This window comes from Neodiprion pinetum, chromosome 7 (genome assembly GCF_021155775.2).
Source record: "Neodiprion pinetum isolate iyNeoPine1 chromosome 7, iyNeoPine1.2, whole genome shotgun sequence".
Taxonomy (NCBI): Eukaryota; Metazoa; Arthropoda; class Insecta; order Hymenoptera; family Diprionidae; genus Neodiprion; species Neodiprion pinetum.
This window is the reverse complement of record NC_060238.1, coordinates 17,733,293-17,745,691: the sequence shown is the minus strand read 5'-3', so window position 1 is coordinate 17,745,691 and position 12,399 is coordinate 17,733,293. Positions and strand designations below refer to the sequence as shown.

Here is a 12,399-nt window from a genome sequence, read left to right as displayed (position 1 = left end):
GTTGAGAATTATTTTCTACTTTCGTACGAAGATGCCAGTTGTGTAAAATTTTTAAAGCTGATCTGTTGGAATAGTTTTAAGCTCCTATTTTACTATTTGCAATCTTTTGATTCGGCGGCTAATTTTTGTAAAAATCAAGCAGAACGTCTGTAATTTTTTGAATCCATTGAAGATTATTTACTTACCGTTTTCCTGTTTCCGGAGAAATAAAAGGACAAGGGAGCTTATCGTAACCATGTTTTGAGGTCAAGACTATCCTCTTCGACCATTTTCAAATGGACATCGCATGTTTGATACATTTTTTTTCCGGTAATATTTCGAACACTCGTCGACTTAGAACTGATAAGGTTTTCTATTCGATCGGCCGAGTAGTTCTCAACTTGTTTAAATAGCAATTTTAACAAAGTATCAACGAATAATGTTTTCTGAGCTCAAAATTTTCTTCGACAAAATTAGCGAGACATTATTTCTTCCATACCTTTTGAATTATAATTCTAAATATCATAACGAGAAACAGAACCATACAATGAAATATTATTCATTACATTGACCAACATGACGATTATTTGCTCATTTGTGCAAATTAAATCGACCACAAGTCTTACTATTCGACGCGAATCACCTATTCTCCCTGTCTTGAATTTCTTTATCCAACAATACTACACGTTTTCACAACGATTATAATCCACACAACAGCGATCTGCATTACCGGCGTCAACGCAGTGACTCCTCTAAAAAAATTTACCCAACGTCTGATCAAGTGTAAACCTAACGCGATTTGTGATTTATCAAACGCAAAGAATACCGTGAGCAAATAAGGTAGACTTCTCTACATCACATCTACAGTCGGTAATGTTGCCACTAGAGTGAATGAAGATTTTTCCGCGTCGCATGCATAGTTGGTAATATTGCCACCAGATCGAGTGACTATCGGTACTGATTTGTAGCGTCATCTTACACGAAATATGCAGCTAGCAGGGTATTATCAACTTGATAATATTTTACAAACATCACGCATGACTCGTCAACTTTGTCGACTAGTTTGAAATATCATTTCATACCAGTGAGCTGTGTGATCTAAACAACGACAAAATGTCTCTGAACGTAAATCCCGAAATTGTATCAATTTTTAGTCTTTGGGGCGGTGTCTTGGCTCTGAAAATTTTGGCCATGTCATTACTTACTGCACGTCAACGATTCCGAAAACAGGTGAGTTCGAATTTTGTTTACCGGGTCACTCTAATCATAGGACAGGCTAAGGCTAACACCTCTTATTTCTGAGTCCGAAAACCGGTTTCGTGTTCTCTCCTCGTTCGCTTGCTTTTGTTTTTTCTTCTTTCTCGGATCGCGTACAAAACGGAGAATCACGTTACTCGAAACAATTTATAGAAAAAGATAAGAATATTAAAATGTACGAGGTGACCGCAAATTATCAGTCACTATGGGAATTCTTGTCGGGAAAAGTTTATAATCAAACTAATTCCCCCGTTCTGTTCCCCTATCGAGACCTTGAGATACCGTTTATTTTTGAAATGTTTCACCATTTTTTTTTTTTTGTTCCAGTCTCGATAATATTGTTGTGTAAGACGGATTATATAACGATTAATTCGTGTTAAGTACTGTTCATATCTTACATGGACTGACCAGTGAATTTCAAAATTATAAAAAAATAGACCTTGGATAATATTGTGTTTTATTTCGAGTCAAACGATTCCTTTACAATGCAGAGCAAAATTATGTATTATATATATTGGAAAAAACGTCATTCACTGCAGTATAATATATTGAATTGCTGAAATTCTCTTCACTTCTTTGTATCTTGAAAAAAAAAAATCAGTTGGAACTAATCAAGCATTACAAATATATATCTGTGTTATCTACAATTTCTCATTTGACTTTTGCACTTTTCTCCCAATCAACCGACGTTAATCATCACTATCAAATCTGAATCGCAAAACATCCCACAGACATCCCACAAAATCCCTCTTGCATATAAAAAATTCTTAAACCATTAAACTTCAACTATGAAGACCTCGTTGTTAAGAACATCATGGAAATCGCATTATTCTACTACTTTCTTCACTTAAAAAATCATGCATTTTCTCCGATTCTAATAAAAAGTAGCTCATTTTGTTAGAAATTAGGAAGAAATACATTGTTCTTGTCCACAATTTTATCTCACAGACAATTTGTGAAGAATTTATTAACGACTAAAATTAGATATTGTTTATTGGAATTGAACAAGGTACCTATATGTATAATGGATTTTTCTGTGAAAAAGTAACGGAATATTGTTGTTTCTGTGACGCTGTTCGATGCGATGTTTACAGATCATCTTCGTCGTCAGTGTCTTCAACAAATTTTCTTATATCATGGGAACTTATTTAGTTTAGATGTCACTGGATAGGTTCAAAGATACTTTCACAATCTTTTGTCTTATCACGTTTGTGAGACAACACATTTTTGAACCAACTGCACGTCCCACAACATCAGCAAACTTTCTTGAATTATAAAAACTGCTAGGAAATTTCTGTTCCAAAGTCTGAAAGTAAAGAGAAAATTACAGTGTAAATAGCTTGGCGCTATACGCTGCTTTGCTAAATAAAAACGAAACTAATTGCAGGTCTTCGCAAATCCGGAAGACACATCACTCGCAAGTAAAAAATCAAAGGTCGTCTTTGACGACCCAGATGTCGAACGAGTCCGCAGAGCACACTTGAACGACCTTGAAAATGTTGTGCCATGGTTCATCGTCACTTCGCTTTGGATAGGAACTGATCCATCAACATGGCTGGCCAGTTTGTTGATCCGAACTTTCGTCATCACGAGGATAATCCACACCATCGTCTACGCAATCGTACCGTTTCCACAACCTGCAAGAGGCCTCAGTTTTGGCGTAGGATTTTTGACCACCGGCTACATGGCGATTTCAACAATACTGCACTACTCATCTTAGAGAAAAAAATTTTTAATTTCCCTACACGAAGGGAAAGGATTATTTCAGTCAAGTGATATTCGTTTGATTCAACGAAATGATATAAAGCAGCGAACGCAATACTTACTTAGTTCAACGAAATACTTGTGTCAACATACTACAGAAGTGAATCGAACCTTTGAACGATCATGCTGACTGTCAATTTATTCAAGATAACACGGGGCAAGTTCCTTGCGATAATGCGACCTCTTTATCAAGAAAATCCGTAATTGGTATGATTGAAAATTTGAGTGAATGCACCGTAATTGTTTTGTTTCAAAAATACGTCATTTTTGTATCGTTTTGCATTGACTGAACCTTACTGTTATTCAAGCGCACATAATGTGTTTTCCGAAATGATATGGTTTATAATTCCGTCGACCACAAAGCTTGTGGGATTTAGACCCGAAAACTTATTGTTATATACATACCAACTATGAATTGAACAAGCGTCAACAGCCTTTGTTTATTTACAGTCATCATCAAATTCGGTGATTTTAAACTCGTCATTATACTTTATTTCTTGCAGGAAGTCTAGTGGTAAATTTACCTCACCCGATTTGTATCTGATTTCGTAGCCGACTACTCGATTTTATAACCATCTCTAAAGCTACTTCCGTGGCGAGAAGGTTCACCGCCTAGTGGCCGTTTACGGTACTAGTATACTGATGCTTACGTCGAATATATACTCTACTTTCTTCAAAGCATGTAGCGTTTCTTTTTACTTTGTAAACAAGTAATGCTACTAATTTAACCAGTTATGCCAAACAAGCTCCGATTAGATCAACAAATTATGGAACTCGATCGATGTAAATTTTTCGTAGGCTAGATTCATGTACTTATTTTATTTGAAGTACCCAATTGTTTCTGTCAACGAGCATGCGACTTGGAGAAACAAAATACATAAGGGTTAAATGAAATAACATTTAGTTGACTCAATTTCGGAAACACATGAAACTGAGCGAGGTTCACTCGAATCAATTACTTGGATCGTGACAGGAAAGACTTTCGTTGAATCAAGGAATTAGCTTGACTAAATCATTTTGCCAAACTAACTAAATAGAAAATGTTGAATTGAAATCATCATATTTGGAACAAATAAGGGATACCAGATTGAAGTGAATGCACTCCAACAAAATCTATTTTGCCTGTTCAAGAATTCCTTTCCCTCTATGTACGGACTTACAGAACTGAGTGCAATTTCCCTAGGATTTTGCTTCTGCTATCGGTTTGAAAGTGGGTAAATCGCACTCAATACGTAACAATGATATGAATTCCAGCTACCTTTGTAATACATGCTGTTATTAATAATAAAATCGGTGACGAGATTAATGCATCATTTGTTTAGCATATTTGTGCAGATAATTGCATGATTTTACACTAACCTACGCACTTGATGTGACGCCAAGTAAAGGCACGGAAAAATTAAACCACTCAAAAAGATCATTATGAGATGCAATTGATCAGAAATCACGTCTCATTAAACCTTTCCAATTTTTTTTTCTAATTATCGTAGTCTTTCGTTGATGTAAAAATTATAAAATAATAATAAAAAATAGCTGCAGTCTGTATTGTGACACTCCGGCGACATGAACTTTGTACAAAAATTATGGTCGTTGGGCGCCAATTGCTTTCTGCAATAACAATTAAGTACGAAGCGGAAATACAGAAGCGGAGAGTGACAAGATCCTTCTCCGGACGTTTGGACTGTATATATACCATGAGCTATGAATAGATCTCGAGTTAGATAAATGATCGTAGGCAAGAAATTGACCAGACAAGACAGACAATTTGTATGTGATGAAAAATCAAGGTGTTTATTCAAACAATCAACGGGATAAGAGGAATACATATGATGGGTTTGGAGTAAGAATGTTGGTTGTTTAAAAGTTAGCACAATTTTAAGTGTATTTCGGATGGGTGAGTATTCAGGATAATTCCACTTCCGCTAGTGGATAACTGGACATGTAAGTACATGTAATACTGAACCTCTAATATTGGAAAATTGTACACAGGAACAGGTTGGTAATTGATAATAAAACCTCCGCCATCGGATGGTTAGAGAATAAATAATGCTTCCGCTTTCGGTTTGTTCCTGTTTATCGTTATGAGGACCTACAGACGAATGATAACTTTGTAATTGAAATTACAAAGGTAACAAGATGTCTTTAACTCTTGATTAAATGTAGCGCGACAAAACGTCGTTCCGGAAGTTATACGTACATTTCATTTTACTCGATCGAATAACATGAAGCCAGGACATGAATTAAATATTAAGATCTGCCGCTTTTAAAAATCAATAGTTTAGCGAGCAGAAGTACCGAAATCAATCCGGACGTACGATTGCTGATTTAACTCGTGATATCAGAGTGAGAAGAGTTCACTAATTCAAATTCAAACGTTGAAGGCAAATTCAAACGATATTCAAAGGCAAAAGGACCGAAGTATAATTCGCGATGCGTCGAATTGACGCCTTGAGTATCAAAAGCGAAACGTTATTAAAAATATTGGGTTTTGACAGGCAGAAAAACTGAAATACGATCCGCGATGCGCCATCTGAATATGTATGAGCCATATTGAAAATGTATAAAACTATAAAACATAGAAGAATGAATAGTACGACTTTTACATATTTATGATAAAAAGTGAGTTTTCAATTTTGCCTTTACTCTTCAATTCTTGGCCCATACAGTTTGTGTTTTTTTTTGTCAAAACAATAGTACGTGTATCTTTTGCAGCCACTCTTCTTGATTATCTGGCTTCTTTGGTTGCTTGCTTAGGGAAATCAGCTCTAGCGCTCTGTTCAAACCATTGTAACTCGGCATGATTCTTCTTCTCTGAGCTTACAACATTTGAATTCAGTCGATAAAGTTTCCTATACTTTTTCTATGAACAGTACCGAATCGACCATCACAATTGAATTACAATTTCCAGCTAATCTTCATCAGTCTCACAGCTTCATAAATACGTTTGTTATGGTTCTCCAAATAAAATACTGGAATAGAAAATAATTTCAATTCCACGACTTTCAATAATTCAGAGAGTACATTCATTCGACGAATAATTTCGTTAAAATACACCCACGTACGTGATGAATCCTCCGCCTCTCTTCATATTTGCACTTCCTTTCAGGTGCTATAATTTTTACATTTTTACGTACCTAAGAAAATCAAGATATCACATGTGGGTAAGTGTAAATGAATGATACAACCACTTCATTTCCAAATATATTTTCTGAACAGTAATAAATCACATAATAATAATAGCTATGGTACAAACATAACGTAATAAAATGATGATTTTGAAATGCAATATATTTTTACGAGGCTGAAGTTACCCTTGTAACGGGAAAACCCCCAACTTTTTTGGGCTAGTTTCCAAAGTTGCGGGTAACCCCCGAAATTCTGAACGTGTAGCGCGAATCTTTTTTTCAAAATGTAATTCTTCATCCAACCGTATTCGAGGGTGAACCCTCACGTTTGAGAATAATTACGCAACATTTCGGGGTCAACCGTCAACAATGGGGGTAAATTCGTTTCCCTCGCCACTTTGTTTGTATAGGTCGATCCCACGGTCTTCAAGTTGGGGTTGCGAATTTATCTCAAAAGTTGAGAGTAGATTTTAAAATAAATTGTGAGGTTTTCTCCCGTCAAGGCATAGTGACGATAACGCAAGGAAACATTTGTAACAAATCTCTAAATTCTGTGATTTTAGAATGACTTGAAATTATTCAAGTTTGCAAAATACACAAGTGTGTTTTGCATTATAACAGCTTACAGAATTTCCCACTATCCCACAAAAGTTGCAAAATCTCGATTCTTCGTGAAAATGCATCGTCACATAAGGTTTACAAATTTCAGCCTCATATTTATTCGACACGAGTGTAATATAGTTTATACAGCATCACTTGAACTTGACACTTGGTGCGTTATAAAAGTTTTCCCTGAATCAATTCAATTGAAAGACAGATGTAAAAAAATTATAACCGACTCAGTAAGAGTAATACAATATCGTCGCAGCTGCCATGTAGAAAGTGACGAAATATCCTAGGAAAAAAGCAATTGCCCTGGAAGGCTGGGGGAGAGGTACAACTGCATATACGACGGTATGAAGAATCCTGGACAGGACGAAAACTCGGATCAACAAGCCGGCCAGCCACGTCGATGGACCCGTTCCTAGCCAGATCCAAGTGGATATGAACCATGGCACAACGTTCTCAAGGTCATTCAAGTGGGCCCGACGAACTCGTTCCACGTCTGGATCATCGAATGCGATTTTTGCCTTCTTGTCCCTCGCGGCGTCTTCCGGATTCGCGAAAACCTGCAAACACAATTGATCACGGAATCATGACGAAGTGTGCGATTCTCATGTCGATTAGAGGTGTAACTTTGACCCTTCGGGGCACAGAGTCTCATATATGAGACACCTTTATTGATTCGGTTATTCAAGATTTATATTCAGTTTCTGAGATATCGCTCTCACTTTTGGTTTTTCTATTCTTGCATAATTTAACTTCTAATATGTTAATTTTGATGTTTTAAGAGGGATTATGATGATTCCGCGAATATGATGAACTCTATAAATAAAGAAAGTGTTTAAAATGCCTGTTTTCACAGAATAAATGTAATTGTCGGAAGGTTATGGGGACTAAAAAGGTGGAACTCGGTAATCTTGAGTTTTTGGGGTCGCTGAAAACGAATCCGACGACAAAAATTCAAAATAGCGGATCTAATACGGTGGACTGATGATATAAAAATTGACCCTATTCGTGCGTATTAGATCCGCCATTTTGAATTTGGAAAATTTCTCAGATCTAACCCCATTTTTAAAATCAGTGACCTCGACAACACTTATATACCCAGTTTCAAGGAATTTGACTGCGAGAAAAATGTATACTTAATTCAAAGGATTAATTGCCTACGAGGCGCAATTGAACGCTAGTATTCCGTGTTATGCGGTAACGCACAGTTTTATGTGCAACCGAAGCTTTGTCACATGGTGATTATAAGGTCGTATAACAACGTATATTTCAATTTGGTAAAAACATCAATACTCATTTCATTTCGAGGCATTTAGAGTTAAAAAAAAGCGTTATACTATCCAGAATTCCGGACTTGAAGAAGAATCGTATTTAGCCGACAATATTCGGAAGTATAGAGTATTATGAAAAACAATATTGTACAATCTTCTGATATTCATGGATGGTCGTTATAAAAGTCTTGTAAACGTGAGATCAAAGTAAAAAACACAGACAGGTATTATTTCAAGGTAAACTAGGAGGATATAATTGCCAACCGTTTGTTAGGGAGGTTCGACCGGATCTTACGTAAAAAATATGAATCAATATGAACCTCCCAACTTTAACGAATAAAAAACTATACACAAGAAACTTGAACTATTGTAAAATATAAAAAAAATATAAAAGTATTACATTACCGATATAATTTTGAAAATATTTAAAGTTGAATTTTATTTTTTTAACTCTTTTATCGACGGCTATTTACTGGAATAAAGATTTGGCAACGCTGCGTCAACGGCTGAGAAAAAATAAGAGGATAGAAACATAGTTACAGAGATAGAAAATACAGAAAATGACAATGTTTTTACTAAATTTTCCCTGGTAACGACAATGCATTTTTTTTATTCAAATGTCTCACTTACACACTCATGCACGTCTCCGTAACGGATATAATCAAACGCGCTGTTGCCAAATCTACTTATTCAATCCGGCGAGTAATAAATACGAGTCATTTTATTACTTTAGTTTATTAAATAAATAAAAATTATTAATTATTAATTTTTTTTAATTTTAAATTAAATTAATGAATTTTAAGAAATATTAGGATAACTGAAAGTTAAAAAAAAATTTAAACATTATTTTGACTCATAACTTGCGGTCGAACCTCCTTAATAGCTCCGATAGTTACATAATTTGTGAAATAATCAGTCATGAAAAAAAGATTAGATTAGATCGCTAATAGCTGAAAAATATAAGGTTTATCGTCTTATCGGGAAATTATATCACATTATATAAGCTCCGACATCGTCACCGTCTGGAATGATTAATTATTCCACAATTCCGTAGGCGATGCGCCAAAAAGTCATTAAATAGATAATTGAGAAGGTTCTAGCTGGGGTGCCAAAGTAAGGCGTAAGGCAAGAAACGAGGCTGAAGTTAGTAACGTTAGTCTGTCGAAACTTTGAAATAAAAATTGCTATTTAGCACCTTTAGAATAATTGAAAAAGTTGAATTTATTAAAGGTTTATTAAATTTCAGGTAATCCTAAAGTTCCAAGATCTCAAGTTCATCTGACATGTATCTTTGATTTTATAATTTTCTATCCCTGCGTGTAATTATTATGCTCACGGAATAGAGCTCCACGCAACAAGTAGCTCGGACAAAATTCGAACTCACCTTTTTCCGCATCCGCTGACGGCCCGTAAGCACCGCCATAGCCAGGATTTTTAGGACTAATATACTGCCCCAAAAACCAAAAATTTTAAACGACTCCGCATCTATGCTCGGTGCCATTTTGCTGTCACGCCGATACGCGCCGATCTCAGTCGTGTTTACAACTGAACCTTCTATGACCGGCTGAAATGTAACCAGGCGATCCTAGCTATGTGCCGAGTCATGTATCGAAAGCGATGAAGCCACCGTTTCACACGCATGCCGGTGATACCCTTGAATCATTTCAGCCGGTGGCTCCAGCCAACGACAGTAGTGCAGACTATTTAAGCTGATGTAGGATTTCTACTTGACCGACTAAATTTAGCATTTTCACAGTTTTTCCGAATTCTCTCTAGCCCTTTCATGCATATATTTTTCCTTGAATGTGATTCACTTGAAACTTTGTATACGTGGGCATGGACTGATGATACATAAGTACTGACAACCCTGGATTATTTTTCGTAACGGTTTGCCGGGTTAGGCCGGGTTTGGGGGCTTTACCAGTTTCACCAATTATCAACCGAGCAACTGACCACGCCGGTAAAAGAGGTTCTTTATGACCAACAACTATCGCGTGCAAAACGTTAGTAACATACCATCGTCATCGTGATATTGACAAGTTGAGAAAGTCCCGTACAAGAAATATGTACGCCGAAATAACAGAACTTTGAGCTGCAGATATTTTGGAAAAATTTTGAAAGACTCCGTTTTTAGTTCCAATCATTTCAAGAATGTTCATATGAAGAATTTTTGTTTGGTTTGTTGGGCACTTTTAAAATGATGAGATGAAAATTTGGATATCTCAAGTTTTGAAAACATCCAATAAATTATGAAACTCTTTTCTCTATGCTTAGAAGCACGTTGAAGATATGTAGAAAGATCAACGTATTTTATGAGTTTTTCTTAGAATTTGGAAGCGGCAATCGGGTTTTAATTAAGAAAACTTACGCAAGTTCTTGAATAAATATAAAAATGAATAATGAAAATGGATCTATCGTGAGGTTCGTTGCAAATTAACTAGACGACTTATAGATTTACGTATAGATACTATAGAAGACTTGTGGATTTATTTGAAATTTTGATAAGCTGCTAAAATTGTCTTTCAGTAATACATTTTTTTAGAAACGTGACGAAGAACAGCTGAAATATTTATTTCACTTTCTGTATAATATTAATGCACTTATGAAAGCATATTTTTCGTCTCAACTGTTGAAATGCTAAATATTGATTATTGTCAATTCGTAATTTTTCAAAGCCCTAGAAAAGATGGGAAAAATCACTTTCTCACAGGGCAAATTTTAAAATATTCATTTTACACATACATAATGAATTACATAAATAGCAATACTGAAAAATCAGCGATTGTTTTTCAGTAACTGATTTTCAATCCGATGACTTTCAAATCATTCAATCCTGTTTCCAACGCAACATTATCCGTCAAGTCAATTTTTGTCCTGTCATCTATACGTACTACCGTTATTGAAGTATACTCTGTGACGTGGATTTTTCCCGCTCTTCGGTCACTCGGAGAAAATGACCGAGAACTTACCGCGCGCACAATAAATCGGCGTCCACGATGTACCCTGGACCTAAAACAATATCGCGAAATTTGTTGGGCGCCTGGCGTGATTAACACGCCTCAACATCGGTAATGCGAAATACCGCGACCATATACTCGATAGCTCAGTACTGCGGAGAGGGGAGGGGTAATTTTTGGGTAGAGAGAGATACAACACACGTACGCCAACGCGTGGTTTGGCCAAATCACTATAAAATTCCAATAATATATTTCTAGCCAGCGATAATACAAAAAAAAATAAAAATAATAATAATACTGCGAAAGTCGTTCAGACGGAAAGAAAGAGGCCCTCTTTTCGTCGCGATCCGCCGCGATTGCCATCCGGTAACGTCGTTCGAATTTGCTGCCGATCCCCTGTCTGAGGCCGCATTTACTCGCCACCCAAAAAAAAAATAAACAAAAATCCTGAAAAGTCGTATTCGCTAGACCGACAAGGGTCCCCTCTCAGAGTCTCGGATGCGTGACCGTTGTCCTGGCGCTCTTTTTCGAAATGAGCCGCGGTCTAATCCGCGGGCTCCCTAATTTTGGGTTCCGTCTAGGGTTCGGAGAGCCGTGTGGAACGCGCAGTAAAAATGCCACGTTACAACTCTTATACATTCCCGCACGCTCACCACATTCCCGCACGCTCAGCTACATCCCCGTTCGCTCAGTTGCATTCCCGCACGCCCTTGTCAACGTGTGGGAAAGTGGTACTTTGCGAACGCAAATGCATGCGCAAAATCGAACTTTGCGCACGATAATAGGAAAAAATAATTAAAATAGGTATGTTATGTGTCGGTGATTTTAATAGTACATTATACGAGAGTATTGTAGCGAGAGTCAGATGAACGTGCACGGGCTATAATGTACACTTGTGGACAATGAATCTGAGACAGCTAATTTTTCACACTATACAGTTAAGTTGGCAGTACAGGAAACCTACAGCGCCACAGTCGGCCGAACGTGAAACAAACTCAATCTCAATAAACATAACACAACACATGACCGTCGAATCTAACCTTAGAATACGTGTCAATCACGGTGTCAATTAATACAACAAGTCATCATTCCCGCGGTATTCGGTATTTAATAAATGTGACCAAATTTGATTAACACAAGCTAAGGCATCAGCAATTTCATGAAAGTTTTGTACCTACAACGTTTAATATGATTTAACTTTGATACCTTTTATTCGATCCTGAAGTTTTTGGGTTTATTTTGGTCACCATGCAGAGATCCTCGGAGATTGCTCGAAAGATATTTTACGTATAGTTACCTCCAGAGTCGATTAAAATACTACCACTTTCGAAATGCCTTTTGCAATGACTTACATACTTTTGGATTGGCTGGACCAAATTATTCCTCGACGTTTAAGAAATTCGGTTTCGACGGGAAACGATTCATAAAGACTAGAAC

At 36.6% G+C, this 12,399-nt stretch overlaps 2 protein-coding genes across 2 annotated transcripts; one reads left to right on the top strand and one right to left on the bottom strand.

Moving 5' to 3' along the window:
* The first annotated feature begins 991 nt into the window (after window positions 1-991).
* On the top strand, window positions 992-4,313 carry LOC124222959 (microsomal glutathione S-transferase 1-like). The gene is made up of 2 exons (XM_046634505.2): window positions 992-1,209; window positions 2,624-4,313. The coding sequence occupies exons 1-2, from the start codon at window positions 1,093-1,095 to the stop codon at window positions 2,954-2,956; spliced, it is 450 nt and encodes a 149-aa protein (XP_046490461.1). The 5' UTR covers window positions 992-1,092; the 3' UTR covers window positions 2,957-4,313.
* Window positions 4,314-6,188: 1,875 nt separating this feature from the next.
* Window positions 6,189-9,608, bottom strand: LOC138191209 (microsomal glutathione S-transferase 1-like). Its single transcript, XM_069137553.1, has 2 exons — window positions 9,390-9,608; window positions 6,189-7,294 (listed from the first exon to the last, which is right to left on the bottom strand). Exons 1-2 carry the CDS (start codon window positions 9,504-9,506, stop codon window positions 6,965-6,967), a joined length of 447 nt encoding a protein of 148 aa, XP_068993654.1. The 5' UTR covers window positions 9,507-9,608; the 3' UTR covers window positions 6,189-6,964.
* Between the last annotated feature and the right edge of the window lie 2,791 nt (window positions 9,609-12,399).

Excerpts from the sequence above, each read along its gene's own strand:
- LOC124222959 (XM_046634505.2), top strand. The coding sequence starts at position 1,093 with ATGTCTCTGAACGTAAATCCCGAAATTGTATCAATTTTTAGTCTTTGG. Across the intron at positions 1,210-2,623 it reads GTCAACGATTCCGAAAACAG|GTCTTCGCAAATCCGGAAGA; the intron begins GTGAGTTCGAAT and ends AACTAATTGCAG.
- LOC138191209 (XM_069137553.1), bottom strand. The coding sequence starts at position 9,506 with ATGGCACCGAGCATAGATGCGGAGTCGTTTAAAATTTTTGGTTTTTGG. Across the intron at positions 7,295-9,389 it reads GTCAGCGGATGCGGAAAAAG|GTTTTCGCGAATCCGGAAGA; the intron begins GTGAGTTCGAAT and ends TTGTGTTTGCAG.